We start from the raw sequence: 24,703 nt of genomic DNA on the forward strand, positions 1-24,703 counted from the left end.
TATAATCATATGCGTCATTTAATTTCTTAAGAGAAAATATAATGACATGAAATGATTCATAGACCATTCATCCAATGATATATTTGAAAGCTAATTCGAAATGAATAAGCTAAGAGGAATTAGGATAATTTCGTTTAAAATAAGAATCCAACGATGCTTCGATTAGCGAAAGTCAAAGTAATCTTATTTATATAATCTTCTTGTTTCATATCGTAAAAATACTAGTCTAAGGTGTCATCAATTGATGAACAGCTAGATGTCGCATATACAATATTTATCTTTCGAGATCTAACACTATTATGTATGTCTAATGGTGAAAATCCTCTAGGGATTTATCTCATTAGATAAACAAGCCAAGTTAGACCAACAATGAAGATTCGAAATTAAACTACAACTTAATAACAGAAAATAACATGGTTCAATATAAATTCATACACAATTCAGAAATTATAAGCATATAGCAAGTAGGAATGACAAGTGAAAATACTAAAACTTACAATCCTAAATAATTTCCAAGGTTTTCAACAAACTGATATCAGTGTCCCGTTTAGGCGAGAGTCAAAGCTACCATTCATTGAATAGAGTTGTCAGCTCGTCTAAAATGTTAAACATTCTAGCAACCTTTTATTCGATCAAGATTGGAATTCAGCGTTGTCCCGTTTAGGCGAGAGTCAAGGCAATTCTATCTTATGAGCTTCCACCATTGTTTCATAATTTGCAAGTCAAGTATGGTCGCCACCATTAGGGTGATCCATACCATACAAAACACTTACAAACTACTTATCATGCGAGGTTAAACGGTGCGAAATTGCTAATGAACGTTCCTCCATTAGGGAGGATTACTCACTAAAACAAACGCGGTGTAAAACCCACAATGGAGATCGAATGTCTCTATAATAAAGCTCATTATTTGGAAAGAGTTGTATTTTCTATTATTCTCTTTATTTATTCTATTTATTTTAAATATATATTTATTTATTTAAAATTTCCAATTTAGAATGAAAAATTCTAAATATAAATTTTAATTTAATATTTATAAATTTTACTTAGATGGATATGAAAATAACATGAATTATTTCCATCTTAGTAATAATTTCCAATAAATATTTAAAAAAAAATATTTAAGTTGTTACAAAATTAATTTAAATTAATTTACAACTCAAATTTAATTTTCTATAAATATATATTGCATTTCGAAAAATTAAAGTATATAAGAATACAATTTTCGAAAAATGCATATTAAAATAAAAAATAAATCCTGGAAAAATTATTCTAATTTAATGTTGGCCCAAAATTAATTAATAAAATTAATTTACAACAAAAAATATAATTTTCCTATTTAATTAAATATATAAGAAAAATTACAAATATTTAAGTATGATGATGAAAATCAACTTAAATATTAATTTTCTATTTAATTAAATACACTAGAAAAATACTTCAAGCAAAAATATCACCTATCTAGATTTTCCTATGACTAATTAATTCTATTTCTAATAATATACTTTAATTCAATTTATTTTAAATTAATCAATAAATGAAAAAATCATTGATTTAAGTTGATCCAAGAATTAATTAAAATAATTAATTTACAACTTAATCTATTTTTCAAGATAAAATTCGAAATTCTAGCATTTAAGAAATACAATTTCGAAAATTGATTAATAAAATAAAGAAAAAATATATTTTGAAAATTATTTAAATTTAGTTGAAAAAATAAATTTCAACTAAAAATAATTTTCTATTTAATTAAATGTCATGAAAAAGAAATATTTAAGTATGATGATAAAAATCAACTTAGATATTTAATTTTCAAATTAATTAAATGTATTAAATTCAAGAAATAAATAATTAAGTGTAGAGAATGCTTAATTATTAATCTCTAGTTTAATACTAGGAAAAATATACTTAAAATAAATTGTACCAAAATTAATTAATAAATAATTAATTTCACAATTTATAATATTTTCCTATTTAATATTAGAAATAATAAGTAGTCTAGTAATAACTATCTAGAAAATATCTTATTTGACTAAGTATCTTTTCCACAAAATTTGAAAAAATATCTAATTTAAGTTGTACTAGAAAAATCTAGAACTTAAATATTTTCAAATTTAAATTTAATTAAATATCAAAAATTAAGTTGTAACCACTTAATTTGAAAATATTCCATTTTAAGTTAATATTTGAAAAGATATTAACTTAAAAAAATATCTAAAGAATCTTAATAACCAATGCCTAAAATTCCTCAACTTAATTTTGAAATTTTGAATTCAAAAGATATTCAGATTTAAGTTGGTTAGTTGAAGATAACTAAATATCAACTTAAATAGGAATATTTAATGAAAAATTTAAATTAAGTTCCAGAAAGAATCTAGATGGTTATAATTCTATATTTAATTAAATACAAGAAAATACATATAGTTTAGCTTAGAATATAAAATTCCTTAAACTATATTTTTCTTAAATTAATTTCAAAATAAATGAAATTAATTATGTTGCTAATCAATTTTATTAGGTTAAACTAGTTTAATTAACCTAGTACAGTCATTCAAATCAGGCAAATGGGCCTTCACAATTGGGGTGGTTTGTGTGAGGGGGTGCTGGGTTCAGTATGTCGTACCCACTTCTATGGCTCCCAACTCTCACACAAGGCCCAAAAGAGAGGAATTTAACCTTAATAAGAACAACTGTTATTAATTGAATAAGCCCAAAACTAAATGGGCCTAAATAAAATCTATCAATGACTATGACATTTTATTTAGCAACATTAACCTATATGCATCTATAATAAAATTAAACACATAGGCTCACACAGGCACACTTTGGATGGGTCCTATCATGTTGCTAGGTCATACACAGATGAAAGAAGATTGTAAAATTTACCTGTTACAAATTATTAACTTGACCAAGGGAGCCATCAGATCATTAGATCTGGCAAAAAGTAACCATGGCTATTTGCAATCAAGTAATAATAGGTTTTAAAAAACTTACACATAAGCTAAAACACATACTCCTGCAACAAGGTTAGTTGGATAGTTGGATGTAGGATTTATTTAATTTTAAATTAAATATTTAATTTCGAAAATAATTAATTAAATAAAAAAATAATTTTTCGAAAAATTTAAAAAAAATTTGAAAAATTCGAAATTTTTTTTTTTTTTTTTTTTTTTTTTTTTTTTTTTTTTTAATTTAAATTTAAAATTAAACCTACAATTTTTGAAAAATTAGGTTTCAACCAACCTAAATATCATTTCAAAAATTTGCTAGCTACTTTTAAATTTTAAATGTTATTTTATAAATAAAAATTAAATAAAAAATTAGAAAAGATATAAATATCTTTTTCAAATTTTAAATGTAATTTAAATAAATAAAATAACAAAATTTAAAAAATTAGCAAAATATCTTATATCATTTAAAAATTACATGATTATAAATATCTTATTTTTTAAAATTTAAAATAAGATAAGATATAATCAAATTTTAAAATAAGATAGATTTTTTAAGCAAAAAGATAAATACTAATACTATTCAAATTCAAATTACACTAATATCTTGAATTAAATTAAAAAAAATTTAAATTAATTCAAAATGATAATTAGAATTGAATTAGGAATAGTAATAGTATATATACAAAACCATACAAAAAATTGGAAGCTAATTCCATGAAAAAGTATGAAAAATTGAAGAAAATAGGAAAAATTCGAAACTGTACGGACAGTTCTGCGATCGCAGGAAACTATCAGCACAGCCCCGATTTTGTCAAATCTTCAAAAATTCATAACTAATTCAAATAAAATCCAAATTGAGTTCTGTAAAAGGCTAACTTGCTTAATTTTTTCCATACTATCCAATAAAAATAATGCCAGAACCGAAATAATAATTATTTTTCACGAAAATTTCACAATCATCAATCAATCATCAAATAACACTCAATACAACATGATACCATCCAAAGAACATACAAACAATCGTTTTAAAGTCCAAATTACATGTAAGTAAATCAATTACCATGGCTCTGAGGCCAGTTGTTGGAAATTATTTTACCAGGATCTTAGATCTACTCACAAGTATGTTTATTAACATCCTAAATATGAACTTTCTAAAACGATAAAATAAACACATATAAAGTTTAAGAAACCTTACATTGGGTGCAGCGGAATAATATGACTCCTTCCGTTCAGATATCTAGCCCTTGATTCCTTTCTGTAGCAGAGCATTATCAATATCTGAACCTGGATCTCTTTCTCTGAATCTTTGATGCTGAATCTCCTTTGCTGATGATCTTTCTTCACGATCTTCCTCACTATGATTGAGGTATCACTTGATGTGTGTGGGCACTACTCTAATCACTAAGAGAGGTTCGAAATATTGAGGAAGAAAAGAGAGAGAGAGTGGCGGCTAGAGAAGAGAGTGGAGGCTCAGGTTTTTCGATTCGGTAAAGTGTGTTATTTTCAGCAGGCCTTCACTTTATCTATTTATAGCATTCCTCTAGGGTTTGATTTGAATTATATGGCATTAAAATAATGAAAAAATCATTTAAAAAAGCTACAAAGGTGGCCGACCATACACTTAATGGATTGGGCCTTGGGCTTTGCAATTTTGCAATTTTAACACCTTTTGTATCTGATTTTCTCAAAAATGCCAATTTCCTAATTCAATCATTTAAATGCCAATTCTAACTATTTAATAACTATAAATAATTATTAAATAATATTGTCATTTATCATATTTATTAATTGAACCATACAAAGTATCATAATTAACAAATATGCCCCTATAAACTCTTTCTTTACAATTTCGCCCTTACTTAGTGAAAATTTCACAAATAGACATAGTCTAATTCGTGAATTATAATTGATTAATCAAAACCAATTACATGAGTCTTACAAGCAATATTATCTCAACTAGTGGGGGGACCATGGGTCTATATAACCGAGCTTCCAATAAGTAGATCAAGAATTTAACACTAAAATTCACTAACTTATTAATTCTTCGTTGAATCCACGCATAGAACTTAGAATTGCACTCTCAGTATATAGAATGCTCTATATGTTCCACCATATAGACACATCATTAGTTATCCATTGTTATAATCCTAATGTGATCAATAATCCTCTATATGAATGATCTACACTGTAAAGGGATTAAATTACCGTTACACCCTACAATGTATTTATTCCTTAAAACACTTGACCCCGTATAAATGATATTTCAACTTATGTGAAATGAGTACTCCACCATTTATATTCGTTTGGTCAAGCTCGAAGGAGATCATCCTTTGCTTACTATTCGCCAGATAGAAGCTATAGATTCCATGTTTATGCTAGCGCTCCCACTCAATTGCACTACCGTGTTCCCAAAATGTACGTATCACCCTGACCTAAAAGTAGGCTTAACTAACAAATCAAAGAACACGAATAGCCTTTCAAGATTGAGCCTAATCATATCAGGATTAAGATCATTTGATCTAGGATCAACTAGGCGATATTGACTTGAATAGATATTACGGTAAGTTTAATAAATCTAAGTCAAAGTTCAATATCGGTCCCTTCCGATGCATACTCCATGCATCCAACCTGAGCTTTACTTTAACCAATGTTCTGGAAAGAACATAGTATTTCTCCAAATACAAGTAAACTCTTGTTGTAGATTATCATATCAGTAAAACCCTGTGTCTGATAAATCTAGGAAACTTTATTCACATAGTCATGTTTACTTTCCAATGTGTTGACGGCACAATAAACAGGATCAAGTATGTGAAAAGGGTTTCAGATGAATTTATACATTATGTACATATAATCAAGAAATAAATCATGTGAACCATGCAACATTAAATGTTATTTCTGATCTATATTAATAAGTAAATCTGATTATATTGAAATGAGTTTTATTTAGGGCATAAAACCCAACACATATAATGGTCTTCCTTGGTGTGTGATGAGTGATAGACAAAAGGTAACTTTATTTTCAAGTCATTTTTTAAAATTAAATATTACTTTGATCATTGCTAATTTTAGTTTTAACTGATTCTAATTAAATTTAGGGACTGATAGAGGGTGTCCAAACTATCTCAAGAGCTTTCCATCGTTATTGTTGTTTCCATATTGAAAACAACATGACGAAACATTTCGGTACATCCAATTTACAAAATCTTTTTTGGGCAGCGGCTGAGACGGCGAACTTTCAACATTTCCAATATGTAATGAAGCAAATTCAACTTTTAAACAGAGATGCATATGTATGGCTATCTAATATTGATGCAAAACATTGGAATTTGAGCTGTTTTGACCCTAATGCCAAGGTTGAACATCTTACAAACAACCATGTGGAGTCCTTTAATGGTTGGATTGATGAAGTACGTTACAAGCCTTCCATGGAGTTATTGGAATGTCTCAGAACTTAATTAATGAACATGATGTATGCGAGGAAAGTAATAGCTGAAAGATGCAAAACCAAACTAACACCTGCAGTGCATCTTAAAGTGAATCAACTACTTAAAAATGCTAGATTTGCTGAAGTTACTCGAGTGGCAGATTATGAATTTCAAGTTGAATATAAGGAGAAAAAAAATGTGGGGTGATGCTTTATAAAGGCTACTGTATTTGTGGTCAATGGCAAATTAGGGGTATTCCATGTGTGCATGCATCTGCTTGTAAAAATTACATAAGAGCTGATATATATTCTTATTGTTCAGATTATTTCACCACAGAGAGCTGGAAGAAGACCTATGACCATGTGATTCATCCAATACCTGATGAGACAATGTGGCCTCAATTTCAGGATGAACTTTTGGTACCCCCTCAAGTGAAAAGGCCACCTGGAAGACCAAAGAAGCATCCTCGCAGAAAAGTTACAGGGGAAGAACGATCTTTGAAACCAATTTCAAGCACCAAGAAATGCAAGAACTGCCACCAATTTGGTCACATAGCAAAATCTTGCAAAGAAGAGCCAATTCAAAAAAAATCAAAGGAAACCACTAGAAACAAAGGGAAAGAAAAACAAAACTTGGAAAGTCAAGGGAGAGCAAGAGGTAGACCTAAAGGTGCTTCTACATCTACTAAAGGCTCATGCCCAAGAAGAGTAAGAGGTCGACCTAGAAGTGTTTCTACATCTACTCAAGGTCAAGGCACAAGCCATCTGGAAGAATATAAATCAACGGAAACCACTAAAAGAGTAAGAGGACGACCTAAAGGCACAAATCTATTATGGTATTGATCAGTTATGGTAAAATGCTCCTCATATTTGTTCTATTTGTTGGCTAAACTTTAATATGTATTTATTTTGGTATTATTTGCAGGTCTCAACACAAACTAATCATGATGAGGTGAACACATCCCAAGCCCCTCCTGATTTATTTCCATCACAGCCAATATAGTAAAATTTAATTAGCAGGATATATGTAATTTTACAATTTTAAGCATCGATATACACCATATTTTAATCATTTGTTTTGACTTATTTATTGGATGTTATTGTATTGCTGTATAATTTTATTGAAATCAACTCTTAGAACAATGATTAATGAACACCAATTTAAATCTCACTAAACTGATTGATACAATAACAATACATGTCTTCAAATTTTATTGAATAAATTGACACCTTTCTAAATTTCTATGATAAATTGATATATATAAAAAAAATTTAATGCATTATTTTTATTAGATTTAATTATTATATTAATATTTTTAATTATTTAATGGTTTTAAAAGGAGAATTTAAAGTAAATAAATTAGAAATAGAAGAAATGAATAAAAAAAAGGGTATTTTGGTCTTTGGAAAAATAAATTTGACCAAAATCATAATTAGGGGACTCTTTTTTACCATTTCAATAATTACAAGGTTCTTTTTAGAATTTATGGGAACAGAAGGTCTAAAGTAGTATTTAGATAAATCACAGGAGACCAAAATGGTATTATTCCTTTTATAAATAAAGAGTCAATGTAAACATTTCTATATAATTTTTGCCTAGTTTCTTATAATCATTTTCTTTACATAGTATTTCCTCTAATTGAGAGGAGTACATTATTTAATTATTTATTTATTTTTTCATATTTTATATTTTTTATTTTTTTAAAAAAAATTTATCATCTTTATTAATTTCAATCCATAATGATTACATGATTAAAATTTAAAGTAACATCCCTACTCCTAATAACACGATCAGCAACTAAATATATGCTCGAGCTCAGGGCCGACCCTAAGTTGAAATGGATCATAGGCAAAAAAAATTTTTTGAGCCCTTACTATAAAGATAAATGGTATTTTTAAATTTTTTTTTAAAAAATATGTATATTTTTTAAAATATATTTTTTTATTTGGGCCATTAAAATGAATGGGTCCTAGGCGCGGACCTAGCCGACCTATGCTTAGGGCTGGCCCTGCTCAAGCTAAAAAATGAGCAATATTATTTAGAGGAAATTACGTAGAATATTGCATTTTTTCCTTAAATTTCATAGATATGGAAAAATTAGAGATTTACTTAACTTATGGCTTTTTTACAATTTAAGTTAGTTGTATGGAAAAATATTTCCATATTTTTAAGTTTTTATTAAATAAAGCCACATTTTCATTTTATTAACTTATGTTTAGAGATTTCTAATATTTTTTAAAGCAAATCATTAATATATATATACATTTATATTATTTTTATATTATAATTATTTTATTTATTTTAACTCTACATAATCATTCTTTCTTAACTTAAATTTCTATTTTATTTTTTCTTTAAAAAATCTATTTATTAATATATGTAGAAGGTTTATTTTATTTTTAACTTAAGTATTACAAAGTATTTTTTTTTTATTTATTTGAATATAAATTAACATTTTGATATTATATTTTATAAATGAATGCAATGATATTTTATTTAAATTCTCAAGTACCAAGTTACTTTAGAAAGCAGGATAAAAGACAAAAAGACAAAAACAAAAAAACATGTTACTTTTGCATTAAAACCAGTCAAAATATAACACACTAAACCTAATTTAATATTTCAGGTTCCAGGTTACTTTAGCAAACATCAGGTTACTTTTGATTTGTCAATAGGTTACATGTGTAAGAAATATAACACATCAACCAAATTTAATATTTCAGGTATCGAATTATTTTAAAAAATATTGGGTTACTTTTTGATGTTGCGAATAGGTTACATATGTGTAAAAAATGTAGCACATCAACAAAATTTTATGTATCAAATTACTCTAGAAAGCAAAATAAAAGACAAAAGATAAAAAATTATGTTACTAACAAAATTCAATATTCCAGGTACCAAGTTACTTTAGAAAATATCAGGTTACTTTTTGATGTTATTAATAGGTTACATGTGTAAAAAATATATAGAATAACAAGAAAATTTAATATTTCAAGTACCGAGTTACTTTCAAAAATATAATAAAAGACAAAAAGGAAAACTAATGTTATGTTTGCATTAAAAGCAGCCAAAATGTAGCACACAACTAAATTCAATATTCTAGGTACCAAGTTACTTTAGAATCATCGAGTTACTTTTTGATGTTGCCAATAAGTTGCATGTGTAATGGTAGTGGAGTTAAAAAAATATTATGTTACTTTTTGATATTGCCAATAGACTACATGTGTAATGGTAGTGGTATTAAAAATATATCGGGTTACTTTGTGATGTTGTCTCTAGCATATGTTAATTTTTATGGCATTTAAAAGTACTAGGTTACTATTTGTTATGCATGTAATTATTTAGGTTACTTTAATAATGTTAAAATAAGTAGGTTCCTTTTATAGTGTCCAAAAAGTATCAGGATAATTTTTTTTTTTTACTACGTTTTTTTTTTTTGTTATTGCTTTTTTTAAGGTTCCAAATTAATTATATGGTGTTAAAAAGTATCACTTATATGACTATTAGGTTACTTTTTTTTTTTTAATCTTTATATATTGAAAATTAACATTCTTTTTTTTTTCTTCATATTAATTAGGGTAAATAGCTAAATATATATATATGTTATTTCATTATGTGTGGCACTAGCAACCTTAAAATCCATTTTTTTTTTTTAAAAAAAAAAAAGTTAAGATCAATGACAAAACTTCATAAATATTTGTGTAGAATATTAAAAGTTATAAAAAAAAAACTTTAGAAATTTGTTATTGGGTGTCAAACAAAAAATTAGACTATTACTCAATAAAAAATAATTTGATTGTTGCTAAAAAAAAAACAAAGGAGAAAATATTGGGTTAAGCAAAACACTGGAAAAAATGGGGTTCTAAAAAATAGGGGTTCTCAACTTTCTAAATCATTAGTTGAGAGAGATTATATATACTAATTAGTTATTTCCATATTTTAAATTTTTTATTCATTTTTCCAGTTTTTATAAAATTTATTTATTTCTCCATATATTTCTAAACCACTTACAAAAAAACCATATTTATAAAATAAACCCTATTATTTAATTATTTATTAGCAGAAATTACATTGTATACCTACTTTACTTTATTTGTTTTAATTTTTACTTCTATTTTTATATTTTTATAAAATATACTCCTGAAATTATGTACATTATAAGCTAGAGTTAAGTAAAGAATAAAAGTATATTAGACTGGATTAAAAAAAGATTTCTCAACTTATCCTTATTTATTATTTCTCATTCAAAACAACAAAAATTAAAAAAAGATTTCTCAACTTATCCTTATTTATTATTTCTCATTCAAAACAACAAAAATTATTTATTATTAATAAACTTACGGCACCGCACCTCATCACACCATTTCATACGTTTGCCGCGTAAGTTGTTGTGTCTCGTGGAGTCGTCTTGTCTCGCTTCCGCACCTGAGCTGGGACTGCTCCAAACACCCACTCCACTCAATACAATATACAACGCGAACTGATGAATATCTGAGGGAGAACCAATTCAGTCTCCTTTCGTGGAGAATCAAAAAGTAAAAATGGTAATCTGGGCAGATTTACTAAAGTGCTTTATTCTTCTCTCAACGATTTCATACACCTTCTCCATCTGCGAATTCAGTGTTAGCGACCGTAACAAGCTTTACAACTTCAGCTTAGCTTCTCCTCTCCCCAAATACCCTCATGGCGTTCTCAGCGAAGATGGGTATTCTCTTCTTTCTCTTTAACTCATTTCAATCTTTTTTCTTTCACGCGATTTATGATATTACACCTTTAAATCTGTGATCTGTGCTATTTTCTCAACTGGGTTGTAGCTCATTTTTTGTGGGTTTTGATTCTGTATCTGTAATTTGGGTTCCGTTTGTTGACATGGGCATTTCTTATTTCTTATATTTTATTTTTTTGGTATTTGCATTTTGTGTCCATTGTTATAGACGCTTTCCAATGTAGATGTTTCTTACTGCTTAAAAATCCTTATTGGGTATCAAGCAGGATATGAGTATTTAAACTGTAGTTGTTATTTTAGAGTAAAATATCCTCTTAGAAATTTCAGGCAGTATATTTTTTATTTAATTTTCATGCTTATGTTGCTGAAAGAGCTTGACATGACAATCATTCATTTGGAGAAACTAGGTTGTGCCTCCTTGATGTTTTTATCCAACAAATTGTCTGAATGACAATTATTTCTATTTGTACGGAAACCATATTAATATTGATAGTGGATGTCGTTTTTCAAATAACAGGTTCAGCTTATATAGTGGATAAGCAATCCATATTACATTTGTGTACATATTTCTATATTTAATGAGACTAAATTCTAACTAATTTCTTGGCTTTTTTTCTTGCCGCTTAAATTTCACTTCTACAGCTTTTATAAGGTGGCAGTAAATGGGACTGTGATATGGTTTCAGGTTGGCTCCATCAGGTCACACATCTTTGTTTTTATTTGAATGTTCTTATCACTGTGATCATCTCGAATAACTGCTGTTGTTAGGCTTAATTATAATAGATATGGACTTCAATATTCCCTTTTTGTATTTTTGGCTAGAAGGTTAAAATAAACTGACTGTAAACTGACACAAAACTTCTCTATAATTAGTTAAAAAACACTGATATAAACCATTGCCAAGAAACTAAGGAACATTGTTTCTTGTGGTTGGTGTTTTCCTTTCTCAAATCGTAGCTTTGTACTAAAAATCATTGAATTGCTTTTTTAATTATGTTTATTTTAGATTCTATTATTCCTTATGTTGTTTTTTTTTTCTTTTTTCATTGGTCTCTTTGTGCAGCTTTGTGATGGAATGGTTTTTAACCACGATCTGCCTAGATGTCTTGACTGCAGGGTAATGAATTCAAATAAAAAATTTCATTTTACGAACACAAATTTACCCCTTTCCTCCCAAAAAATTCTGCTTATTTACTTCTTCTGCTCGTAATTGTAGGATTGTGGGGGCCCATCACATTGTGGCATGGAGTGCAGTGCACTTGTAGCTCACACTGTAGGAGGTAATGATTTTCTGAGGCTTCATCCTTGCTTGTTTCATCTATTGTATATTTGATAATTTGGAAATATTCAGTTCCTGTTGCATAATTCCAAAACATGCCTCAGTCCAATGAGCAAGTGTTGGAGTGATCAATTTCGTATTGAGTTTCAAAAATAAAGTTGCTGTTCATGTTCAAATTAGCCTTTGGTAGTTCTCATATGCTTGAGATCTATGTCTTCTACCTTCTGATAAATCTAAACTACGGGGAAGTATTGAATTTATTAGCTGTAATATGTTATTGGTTTGATGCTTGATACAGGTTACCCTCTGTGCACTACCATCGGGCATGCCTTAAGCACAAAGATTAACATTATCGGTAAATGTTCCTTGTTTGAAATGGCATTATAAGTCAGGGAAAAGTAGGCCCGAATTGCCAAATAGAAATGAAATATGGATACTGAATGTTTGCTTAATTATAATTTTTGGCAGATGAGAAGGTGCCTCACAAGGGTGTCATTGTTAAGATGTCAAGCAGAAAGGACAGCTGTTCACTTACAGTGTCTGTGATTTGTGATGTTAATGGAGTTCAGGTAACTTATTGGTTACTATCTTTGTGATTCATAAGATTCTAGAGATTTAGTAACTTATTGGTTACTATCTTTTCTTTTTCTCTACAGGGACCACAGCTGCTGAATAAAACTGGGATATGTGATTATGTAAGTGCTATTGATTATTAAGAGTTATTTTTGTAATTTCTTCTTTTTTTTTTTTTTTGGGGGGGGGGGGGGGGGGGGGGGGGAAGAAACTTTAATGCACAAAAATTATTTTGATAGCTCCTACTGGAAATCACTTTTTCATTCTATTAAGAAGAACATAACCTCCAGCTTATGTGGAAATCATTTGTATGCCGGGAATATTAGTGATAATTTTTCATCAAATACTGATGCAATTGTTAATAACTTTTTACTAGAGGTTCAAACTCCTATGCCAATTTCTAACTCATCCTGGTTAGTTTCTTAATTAGCTATAATCTGCTTTTGTACCCAGCTTTAACTTGGATGATACAGTTAGGGAGTCTAAGAAAATTATTTAAGTAGACCTGTCCCATTTGTATTTTACAGAATTTTTTATTCAGTTTGTGCACTTATATAGGTGCCGTTTGGTAACATTTTTTTAATCAGTTTTCTATTTTTAAAATTGAAAAAGTGAAAATATTTTTCAAAAACATGTTCTATAAAACTGTTTTTACCTTTCAATTTTTTAATTGAGAATCAAAATTTTAAAAACAAAAAAAAATCATTTTTAATATTTTTTTAAACAGTTTTTTTTTTTTTTTAATTAATATTTTGGACTTCGATCAGACCCAGACCCAAATTCCCCCACGGCCTTGGCGTTGAACCCGGCCGCTGTCTTGAACCCAAATCTGACCCCGGACCTAGACCCGGCGTAAATAAAATCAAAAAATGAAAATGAAAATAAACTTTACAGAACACACTTTTGTTTTCTGTTTTTAAAATTGAAATACAAAAGTGGTTACAGAACGCATTTTTGTTTTTCAAAAGCAAAATTTTTAAAAACAAAAATTTTAATTTCATTTTGTAATTAAAAAATTAGAAAATATAAGTGTTACCAAACGGCACCATAATTTATCCACTTTTGTATGGATCAACTTCTAGCTAAAACTTTTATTAGTGTTTTGCTATATATTGTTTGCATTTTTTGCATTCTTAAGCCTATTAAGTAGGGAATATTGGTAGTTGAGGGAATAAGAAAAGGGTACAATTGCTTTATTATGCTATTGATGTGGCTCATAATCAACTTAATTGGGTGATAATATGATCAGCACCTGCTGCAACTTCAAACAACCAGCAACAATAACCAGCAACAGTAACAGTAATAAAACAGTAAACACAGATGGATTTAGGTAATATGGGAGCTGTTATTGATTAAAATGAAACTAGAGTCAATCTTCCCACAAAAGGCAGAGAGCCAAGGTAGCTCTCCCCTGATGCAGAAGAGAATTCTCTTACAAATTGCATACTGAATCCAAACACTCACCCTCAATACAAAAGGCAGCTCACCATTATTAACATTTACCAAAATACCCCTTCCTATGCCAACTCATCATTGGTTTTACATTGTTTACCCCTTCTAGCATAAGTGAACCTAATTGGAGGCCTGGGATGCGCATCATAATAATAGAGATTATGAGATTCCATGGAATAAAGTTTTCCAAATGAGCATGTTTTTCACTTTGCACTGTTTCCATTATAATTTGATTTGACAGGCTACAGTGCTGAGACATCCTTCTGGCTGTGCTGAGATTGTGGATATTCATGGGAGAGGATGGGGCTGGTTTAGCTTCTTCTTATTAATGTATGAGCTTTACTTTTACAACTATCCAGCTTACCTCTTTACCGAGCTGTTTGCATGAACTAATGTTTTTTTGTCTGGTCTCAGTTCTGCATGTCTTTTTGGAGCATATCTGCTGGTTGGTACAGTATACCGCTACTTCCAAGGCATTCGTGGCATAGATGTATGTCGATACACAGTATTAAATATATGCTAAGTTTTCAAGAATTTTTGTTATATACCACATAAAATTTTGAAAGGGGAATGCTTTTTCTCGAGAGTTATGCATTTTCTCACATTATTCTGGAAAATGAAAGTATGTCCTAATATTTACTAGCCATGCTGCACCCAGTAACTTCCCACCTTTTCATCTTCCTCTACTTCTAACAATGTTTGACGTTCCTTTTTCTTTTTTCTTTTTTTTTTTTGTAGATAATTCCAAACTTAGAGTTTTGGAGTAGTATACCACAAAGAACACAGGTAATTTGCCGTGTTTTTCAATAATCCTATACTTTCAATTTTTTATAAATTATTTTTATTCTCTATAATAATTAGTGACTGGAACATTTCTATTTGTTTCCCATTGCAGAGTCTTTTTGCATCTCTGGTGCGAAAATTCAGGGGACCTTCTCAAGGTCACCGTAGCTCATATTCCCCCGTCAACTTCTGAGCATCATTCATATGGTGAGTTCATTTTGTTAATTTCTTCTCTGACATGAACATTTCAGCAATGAAGTACAAGTTGAGCATTTTTTTTTCCATTCCGAAGCAGTCTACTCTTTCGAATTCCCATTGTTTGTTACATTGAAACCAGTCTCTAGAATAGTAACAGAACTAGGACTTGGATCATGCACCACAGCTATATTTAGGACACTCAGTAGCTGCAGTCCCTGGATTCTTTATTGTAACTATTGCTAGCATTGTTCTTATTTTGAATATACTGAAATCTATTTAGTCTTGTTTAGACTATTTTCTGGTCTAATACATGGCATACACCGTTCGTGAATTTTTTTTTCCCTTAAAAAGAAAAAAATAAAAAATAGAAGCAAACACAAGTATTTTCTCAAGTATCTGGATTTACTTGTATTTTATTGTATTGTTTCTTATTAAACGATCATATTCTAAACCTGTATAGAGGATTTGTATGTAATAACTCAAACCACTTCGGCTCGTATATGGTTCTTCCGATGATCTTTCTTTTTCTTTTGGATCCAAACTGGGTCATTATAAATTATCTGGGTCTTTTTCTTTGTTGGTACCAGTGATTTTGAATCTTAAATCTCAATATTGAAAGTGGAGTATGTGGTTGGTTACTGGACAATCAGGTTGATGCATTAAATTGGCATATGTTAGAAATTAGCATGACTGAATTTGATGCACCTATTGTAAATTTTCATATGGTGTGGTAGATGGAAGGATTAGATTGCTAATTTTGGTTGAAATAAACCAAAAACTATTGAACAATTATACTACTTTTTTTTTAACACAACAATTATAATACTTAAGAGTCAACATATTGCGTAAGGAAATCCTTGAGAAATATATCTGTGGAGGTTATTTTTATTTTTTTTATTGTTGGGTCACATGGTAGTTGGTGATAGTCCTATTCTAACCTTTTTTATAAAAGAAAAATTTCAAAAGAAACGTTACTATGATTTTTCAAGAAATTTGAAGATTTTATAATCAGTGAAACAGGACAAAAACATACCTGATACAACATTGCAAAGCCACCTGGATAGCATAGCACCTGCTAAAACTCAATAACCAAATATATGTTAACCCATGAAGAAGGCTATTTAGAAGTAATTCAATGACAAAAGATGAATGATGTATATAACTATTTCACTCTTCATTTCTGAATCTTCACATTCTGTTTCTTTCTTCAAATAAAATATCCATTTTTAAGCAGATTAATATTATGTAAAAAAGATTGCTAAAATAGCTTTGAGTGCAAACTACTTTTGTTTTCCTTTCCCTTTAATACGTTCGGTCCTCACATCCTATCCAAATGAGCACATATAATTTTTCTTTTCCACTAAACAATCAGTAATACTACTATTCGCCGGTTGTTAAATAAATTAAGAGGCACTAATCACTAATTTGTAGTTAGCATTTAAAATTATATTTGTTAACACATCACCATTATCAGTTTCTGGTTGTCTGTGAGTGAACAGACTAGAGCTAATTGGTGTTTTGGTTAAGAAATAAGAAAGGAAGCAGGTGAGACTGCCAACTACTTGAAAGCTGAAATTTCACCAGTTTACCCTATTGCACTCTACCACAGCCTATCTATAAATTTAATTGAACTATGGTCATTCATCAATTATTATTATTATTATTTTTAAAAAATAAATTATAATGTTATGGTGATGTATTAGTTAAGAAAAAGAAATTCATTGTTCCATTAAGACACTTGGCTTAAAAGGCAAGCAAAATCATAACCTCCATTTTTCCAAGTACAAAATCATGTACCCCCCACTACTACTGCACTTCCTTATCACTCCCTTCCGATCTTTTAATTTTTCCTTTTCTAATTAAGAAAAAAAAATTGATAGTTGACTGACTCAGACTCTACATAAAATTGAAATTAAACAATAAAACAAAATCTCAATAATACTATTAACAATAAAACAATTTGAATGTAATTAGTACTAGTAGATAATAACATTATTGCGCATTAATTAAGCTAATTATAAAAAAAATTAAGAACAATGATCTGTTTTATTATTTTTTTCTAAGCATTGGATGTCACCAACTCAATGAGCACATGAAATAAATAATTAAATAAATAAAAGCTTGCACATAACTCGGTTTAACTCAACTCAGACGCAATAAATAAATAAGGAAGGAGAATAATAGGCAGCAGAGAGAGAGGTTGGTTTGAAACAATGAAACCTCCTCTGTCTTCGTCTTCATCTTCTTCCTCTGTTCTCAGAAAGCCTCGCCATCTCTCTCCTTACCTCTTCTCCTTACTAGCTTTCATTGTCTTCGTCGCCATTCTTTACGGCGAGGACGTCGCCTGCGTCTTCAACCAGCAGCTTCAACTCGGTTCCGACTCACCCCGATACTTCACTGGACCTTGTGAGCTCTCTTCTCTTAACTCGTTTATGATTCCCTTTCTTTCTTTGTTTATTTATATATTTTTTGATTAGAAACCGTGGTTTACTGAAGCGAGTTTAGTTTTCGGGGTAGAGAAGAAGAGAGAGAAGGCCCTTCCCTTCGCCATCGGTAAAACTGACCCCAGTTGCGACATTTTCAGCGGACGTTGGGTTTATGACGAATCTCGACCGCTTTACGAAGAATCGGATTGTCCTTATATACAACCTCAGTTGACCTGCCTTGAACACGGTCGACCAGAGACGAATTATCAACACTGGAGATGGCAACCTAACGGCTGTGATCTACCCAGGTGAAATTCTAATTGGCTTTCTCACTATCCAGACACACTTCTTAGCTAAGCCTTACATTAAATTTTTAATCAACATAATTTTAGGTTGTGAATTTTACATTCCCAACTTCAAAATTGAGAATCGAAATTCAGTTTCTGATTATTTTGGGGGTTTATGGATGCTCATAATTGATTTTTGCTTTTCTCTTCTTTAATTTCGTTTTCTTACAATTATATGATTGAATTCTTATCTTGGGAATCGATCTCTCTTTCCAAAAATGTTTCGACTCTGTGTAAACTCACCGACAACGCGAAGAATGGGTACGACGGCTTGCCTGAGATTTTTTTTTTTTTTTGTCTTATTGGCCATTGGACCGGTTTGCCGGCGAGTTAGATGATCATGGCCGTTCACGTGTCTAGATTTGTTGGGTCTTTGTTGGTCTAGAATCTAGATGGTCAACAGTTTTGGTGCTCTGATACGCATTTTCATTTCAAAGTTACGAGCCCACAATCTGTGAGTGTAAAGTGACGGAGGGCCCGTTATGGGATGGGTCCACTATTTGTGGGCTTGATCCACGTGTCAGTAATAAGGGTAGAGTGTTCGAAATGCCAGTCCCTCTTGAGGTGGGGATGGGCTAAGTTGGGCCAGTCACAGTATCTAATGTGCGGGAGTGAACCCACATGAGGTCCAGAGGAGTTTTTGGTGTTATTTTTGGGTGGGGGCGTATGTAGAGAATGTCCATGATGGGTCAAAACGTTCAAATGATTAGTGCCCATTTTGGTTGGCTAATTCCAGTTCACGGAACCCATTTCTGATTTATTTTCTAAGCAAACAAACAAAATAATAAAAGGATTTCTACAAAATTTTGATTTTTTTTTTTATTTTTCTTTTACTGTGGAGAATTTCAAAATAGGTTTTTATATTGTTTATTGTATTAAGTTTTTACTGTTATTTTTTATTGTTCTTGTTATGGTCGTTTTATGTTCTTTTATAAAAAGACAGAATTTTTGTAAAACCTCAATAATAATTCTATGAAACCTGAACTGAATTGTCTTCAATTTTGTTGGTTTGGCTTCTCAGTAAGAAGTAATGCTCTTCAGTGAAAAGCTTTGTTGAAACACTCATGGGCCAATAGGAAGCCCAAGAGAAGCTGTGGGCCTTCTTTGATCTGGGCCCACTTCTCAGTCCCACGATACAAGTGGGCAATTCACATTTTGATTTGAAACATAACTTCTTAGAACTATTTTTGTTTTTTTTTTATTATCTTCAATATATGATTGTAGGTCATGCAATAAGAAGAAAACATGTTAGTTTATGTTAAATTATTGTTTAACTGTAGATTACAAAACAATTTAACGTTGTTGTCACAAATCCTAAAAGGTTCAATGCCACGCTGATGCTTGAGACCCTGCGAGGCAAGCGGATGATGTTTGTAGGAGATTCTCTGAACAGAGGTCAATACGTCTCCATGGTTTGTCTTCTTCACAAACTCATTCCTGAAGATGGAAAATCAATGGAAACCTTCGATTCATTGACAGTTTTCACTGCCAAGGTGACTTTAGTTTCTTTCACTTGAAAGATGTCTTGTTCAAGTTGCTATCTTTTGGAAAACTTTCTTACTAACCTTTTTTTTTTTTGGTTTTATTTTTATCTGTTTAGGAATATAATGCCACAATTGAGTTCTACTGGGCACCATTTATTCTTGAATCAAATTCAGACAATGCTGTCATCCATAGGGTATCTGATAGGATTGTGAGGAAAGGATCTATCAATAAGCATGGCAAACATTGGAAGGGTGTTGATATAATGGTGTTTAACACTTACTTGTGGTGGATGACTGGCTTGAAGATGAAAATATTGTACATTTCTTGCTCTTGGGTCTAAAATATTCATCCCATTATTAATACCTCTCAGTTAGTTCTAGCTGAACTTGTGTAACTTGCTCATTCTTATTTCTTTTAGGCGTGGATCTTTTGATGACGAAGCTAAGGATATCGTGGAATTATCGACAGAAGATGCTTATCGTATGGCAATGAGGAGTATGTTGAGATGGGTGAGGATCAATATGGACCGGAAAAAGACAAGAGTATTCTTTACTAGCATGTCACCTACTCATGCAAAGTAAGATTTTATTTTACGTTTTCCTTTTTTCTTTTTCTATAGCTGGCCTGATTCCCACGATGAATAGAGAAAATTATTGAAATGTGGGCAAAAAGCATATGGTTTATTGCACTTTCTAAAGGATAAGTCATTTAACTAAAAATTCGGAAGGGTTACAGATTAGTGCCCCAAAAGGCCAGTATAGTCTATCCTAGAGTAACATATGAAAAGGACTTGTATTAATTCTAAATCCTACCCTTACATGCTCCCTGAGAAGTAACTGCTAACTAGCACTACTAGTTTTCAGAAAGATATTTGTTGATCATGTTTCGGTACGGGAAGGTGTTTAATCTTATTTTAATCAGATCTTATCATTATAAGATTATCTTAAACTATGCAATGTTATAATTCGTGACAGAATTGGAACTGTTTCCGGGTCCTAAAACTAGTACTACAACATAAAAATTCCAGTTCCTAAGCTCCATTATGAACTAAATTCTGATGTTATTGGCCTATAGGAGTGGAGATTGGGGCGGTGTTCCAGGTCGTAATTGCTACAACGAAACAAGAATGATAGAAGATCCAAATTACTGGGGTTCTGATAGCAGAAAAAGCATAATGGAGGTGATCGGAGACGTATTCCGTAAATCGAAGTTTCCCGTTACATTTCTCAACATCACACAACTCTCATTATACCGGAAAGACGCACACACATCAATATACAAGAAGCAATGGAGTCCATTGACTCCTGAGCAAATAGCCAATCCCGTCAGCTATGCCGATTGTACACACTGGTGCTTACCGGGTCTTCAAGATACTTGGAATGAGCTTCTTTTTGCCAAACTCTTTTACCCTTGATTTTTATTTAGTCCAAACATCAGAGAGTCCTAATGATCTTTTACTTGTGATGTACATGTTGCCGCACACATATTGATGAGTGATCTTAGCTATTGCGGGCGGGGGTCTTTTGATTTTTCTCTTTTCCAAAGTGTAACATTAACAACGATTAAAGGGCAATTTTGTATTCTGGGAGAGGAGTGGGAGAAGGGGAAAGAGGAGGTTCGGTGTAAAATCTTCATACATGATAGGCATATATATAATACAAGAAAATTTGTTTGATTGATTCATCATAATGAGGATGTTTTTACACTTATATTAGTATTATATGGGGAAATGTTTTATTACAAGTTGTGTTTTCATTTTTGGCACTTGGAATTTTTCTGTGTTTTATTATAACAGATAATTTAATCTTTTTTAGAAAATTTTAAATAATTTTATGGTACTAAAAATATGATTCAAACATGTTTTGTTTTGTCTTTTTTGTCTTTTTTTGTTATTTTTTAATTCGTGTAATTATTTATTGTGAATTCTTCTTTCAATGTTAGGATATTTACTATAATTATATTGTAGATTGTAATATTAAGATATTGGTTAAAATTTATTTAAATACTGAAAATTAAGAGTGTAGTTATATATAGTAGGCATTCTAAATAATTTCTGATGTTGAATTTAAAATTTAAGCATGTGTGTTATCAACTATTTTTAATTTTATTTTGAATACTATGTATTATTCATAATTTATTAAAAATTAGTATAATGCTTACTATAAATATAATGTACACCTTCATAGATACATCTTTTACTTATAATTTCTTCATAAAACAGAAACACTCTTACTGTTAAGGGCAAAAGTAACACCCTACTATAAAATTCGTGTATATATATTAGGTAATATAAGTTCACAATAGTAATGTAAATTAAATAAGTTTTTTCTTTTTTCTTTTCCTAAATCTGTTAAGAGTATTTAGTAGATAATATATTAGAGAATATATAAAATATAAATATATTATAAATAAGTATATTAATTATAGAAATAAAATTAATATAAGAAAATTTCATATTCATATAGAGAAAGTGAATAATCTTGTAAGGAAGTATAAGAGAATTAACATCCTATTATATGAATAAAATAGGTTGGTAGTGTATTAAAGTATGAAATCTTTAATATAAAATTACCAAGTACAGTTTACTAAGCACTATACTTTCGTGACATGTGATTTTGATTCAGATTACATATGTAGATAGATATTTAGTAAATATACTGTGTATAATTTAATGCATGACTGATCAATATGATTAATATCTTTTATCAACGTGTCGTTTATGATCATAAAAAAATTATTTATATCACAATGATATTGATCATTAGTAGATCAGCCTGAATCCTAAGTATTTATCATAAACTCTTATTTGTATTTATTAGGTTCTTTGATTCACTTGTTAAAGTTTCTCAAGAGGTGATTCCTACAACTTCAATTTTGAAAACTTAATAACATGGATGCTTGTGAACATGTTATACAATAAGTAGAATACAAGCTTTTCAAATGGATCAAATATTAACTTCTTTAAACTGTTAATTCTGGGAGGGATTACAGTTGGATCCAAATCTATGATTGAAATTATAGATTAAATGTTCACATTGAATTAATAGTACTTAAGGAATTCAAGAGATAATAGAAGGGTAAAATAATAATTTTGACCAATTCTATATATGAACTAATAAATTGGAGGACGAACAACTTATATTGATTTTTTTTTGAATGGAAATAATTTTTTATTAAATAACCATCTCTGCTACCAAAATAGGTAACAAATCAGTTGGAACAGACTCCAAACTGAAAGTGCAATCAGGGTAGAATATAGAGGCTCGGGCGAAGTTATGAGCCACCATATTAGCTGATCGTCTAACAAAATAAACACTAACATCTTTTAAAACCTTAATCGTATCCTTGCAAACATTCACCACTTGACCAAACATGGATCTCATATCAATTGTGCTTCGTAAGGCTTGAACCATCGGTAGGCAATCTGTTTCGATACACACATTTGTCCATTGTTTCTTCTTAATCCAACTCAACACCTCTCGGAATCCCATGGCTTCGGCTGTAGGAGGAGAAACTTGGCCTTGGAACAATTTAGTGCAACCTTCAATTAGCATTCCTTGAGTATCACGAGCAACCAATCCGACTCCAAACTGTCGGGTTTCGTTGAACAAAGCCGCGTCAACATTTATCTTAACACTATTAACATGTGGAGGCACCCAACACACTGCATCATCTTCGGTTATATAACCAGAAAATGTAGTCTCAATGACTGATTCTTGTGCGTTTTTCCATTGGTTAAGAAAGCTTTTTGCTAACGAAACAATGCTATCCACTCTGACTCTTTTATCTTGCCACACCTTGTCATTTCTCGCATTCCAAATCGACCAACACAAAGCCACCAACAACTCATTTTTTTCTTTTCCCAGCTGCTGAAATCAGTTGATGCACCAGACCAGAAACGTGTCTTCCTGCTGTACTACAATTCTTATTCCCACTCGGTCCCAACACCTCTTAGCAGTAGGACAAGTTACAAGAGCATGCAAAGTTGATTCATCTTCTAAAGAGCAGATCGGGCAAAGAGTTTCAACTGGTACATGCTTGAAACAAAGCTGTAACATTGTTGGAAGACAGCCACTTCCTGTTGGGTTTTATGCCCTAAATAAAACTCATTTCAATATAATCAGATTTACTTATTAATATAGATCAGAAATAACATTTAATGTTGCATGGTTCACATGATTTATTTCATGATTATATGTACATAATGTATAAATTCATCTGAAACCCTTTTCACATACTTGATCCTGTTTATTGTGCTGTCAACACATTGGAAAGTAAACATGACTATGTGAATAAAGTTTCCTAGATTTATCAGACACAGGGTTTTACTGATATGATAATCTACAACAGAGTTTACTTGCATTTGGAGAAATGCTATGTTCTTTCCAGAGCATTGGTTAAAGTAAAGCTCAGGTTGGATGCATGGAGTATGCATCAGAAGTGACCGATATTGAACTTTGACTTAGATTTATTAAACTTACCGTAATATCTATTCAAGTCAATATCGCCTAGTTGATCCTAGATCAAATGATCTTAATCCTGTTATGATTAGGCTCAATCTCAGGAGGCTATTCGTGTTCTTTGATTTGTTAGTTAAGCCTACTTTTAGGTCAGGGTGATACGTACATTTTGGGAACACGGTAGTGCAATTAAGTGGGAGCGCTAACATAAACATGGAATCTATAGCTTCTATCTGGCGAATAGTAAGTAAAAAATGATCTCCTTCGAGCTTGACCAAACGAAAATAAATGGTGGAGATCTCATTTCACATAAACTGAAATATCATTTATACGGGGTTAAGTGTTTTAAGGATTAAATACATTGTAGGGTGTAACGGTAATCTAATCCCTTTACAGTGTAGATTATTCATATAGAGGATCATTGATCAAATTAGGATTATAACAATGGATAACTAATGATGTGTCTATATGGTGGAACATATAGAGCATTCTATATACTGAGAGTGCAATTCTAAGTTCTATGCGTGGATTCAACGAAGAATTAATAAGTCAGTAAATTTAGGTTATAAATTCTTGATCTGCTTATTGGAAGCTCGGT

At 30.5% G+C, this 24,703-nt stretch overlaps 3 protein-coding genes across 5 annotated transcripts; 2 read left to right on the forward strand and 1 right to left on the reverse strand.

Moving 5' to 3' along the window:
* The first annotated feature begins 10,711 nt into the window (after positions 1–10,711).
* On the forward strand, positions 10,712–15,718 carry LOC133033630 (uncharacterized). Of its 2 annotated transcripts, none has more exons than XM_061108618.1 (11): positions 10,712–11,081; positions 11,745–11,787; positions 12,166–12,219; positions 12,319–12,382; positions 12,680–12,736; positions 12,850–12,950; positions 13,038–13,076; positions 14,648–14,736; positions 14,821–14,896; positions 15,145–15,192; positions 15,302–15,718. In XM_061108618.1, exons 1-11 carry the CDS (start codon positions 10,918–10,920, stop codon positions 15,380–15,382), a joined length of 816 nt encoding a protein of 271 aa, XP_060964601.1. In that variant the 5' UTR covers positions 10,712–10,917; the 3' UTR covers positions 15,383–15,718. The 2 variants fall into 2 exon arrangements, with proteins under 2 accessions (XP_060964601.1, XP_060964602.1); XM_061108619.1 differs by having other exon boundaries at positions 10,975–11,081; positions 11,745–11,801.
* Positions 15,719–17,479: 1,761 nt separating this feature from the next.
* LOC115705429 (protein trichome birefringence-like 33) lies at positions 17,480–21,388 on the forward strand. 2 transcript variants are annotated; one of them, XM_030632763.2, is made up of 6 exons: positions 17,480–17,793; positions 17,893–18,121; positions 19,482–19,653; positions 19,761–19,960; positions 20,064–20,222; positions 20,720–21,388. In XM_030632763.2, exons 1-6 carry the CDS (start codon positions 17,601–17,603, stop codon positions 21,057–21,059), a joined length of 1,293 nt encoding a protein of 430 aa, XP_030488623.2. In that variant the 5' UTR covers positions 17,480–17,600; the 3' UTR covers positions 21,060–21,388. The 2 variants fall into 2 exon arrangements, with proteins under 2 accessions (XP_030488623.2, XP_030488622.2); XM_030632762.2 differs by having other exon boundaries at positions 17,484–17,793; positions 17,884–18,121.
* A 1,430-nt stretch (positions 21,389–22,818) lies between these two features.
* On the reverse strand, positions 22,819–23,703 carry LOC133035200 (uncharacterized). The gene is made up of 2 exons (XM_061111065.1): positions 23,539–23,703; positions 22,819–23,442 (listed from the first exon to the last, which is right to left on the reverse strand). Exons 1-2 carry the CDS (start codon positions 23,701–23,703, stop codon positions 22,819–22,821), a joined length of 789 nt encoding a protein of 262 aa, XP_060967048.1.
* Between the last annotated feature and the right edge of the window lie 1,000 nt (positions 23,704–24,703).

This window comes from Cannabis sativa, chromosome 1 (genome assembly GCF_029168945.1).
Source record: "Cannabis sativa cultivar Pink pepper isolate KNU-18-1 chromosome 1, ASM2916894v1, whole genome shotgun sequence".
NCBI classification, from domain to species: Eukaryota; Viridiplantae; Streptophyta; class Magnoliopsida; order Rosales; family Cannabaceae; genus Cannabis; species Cannabis sativa.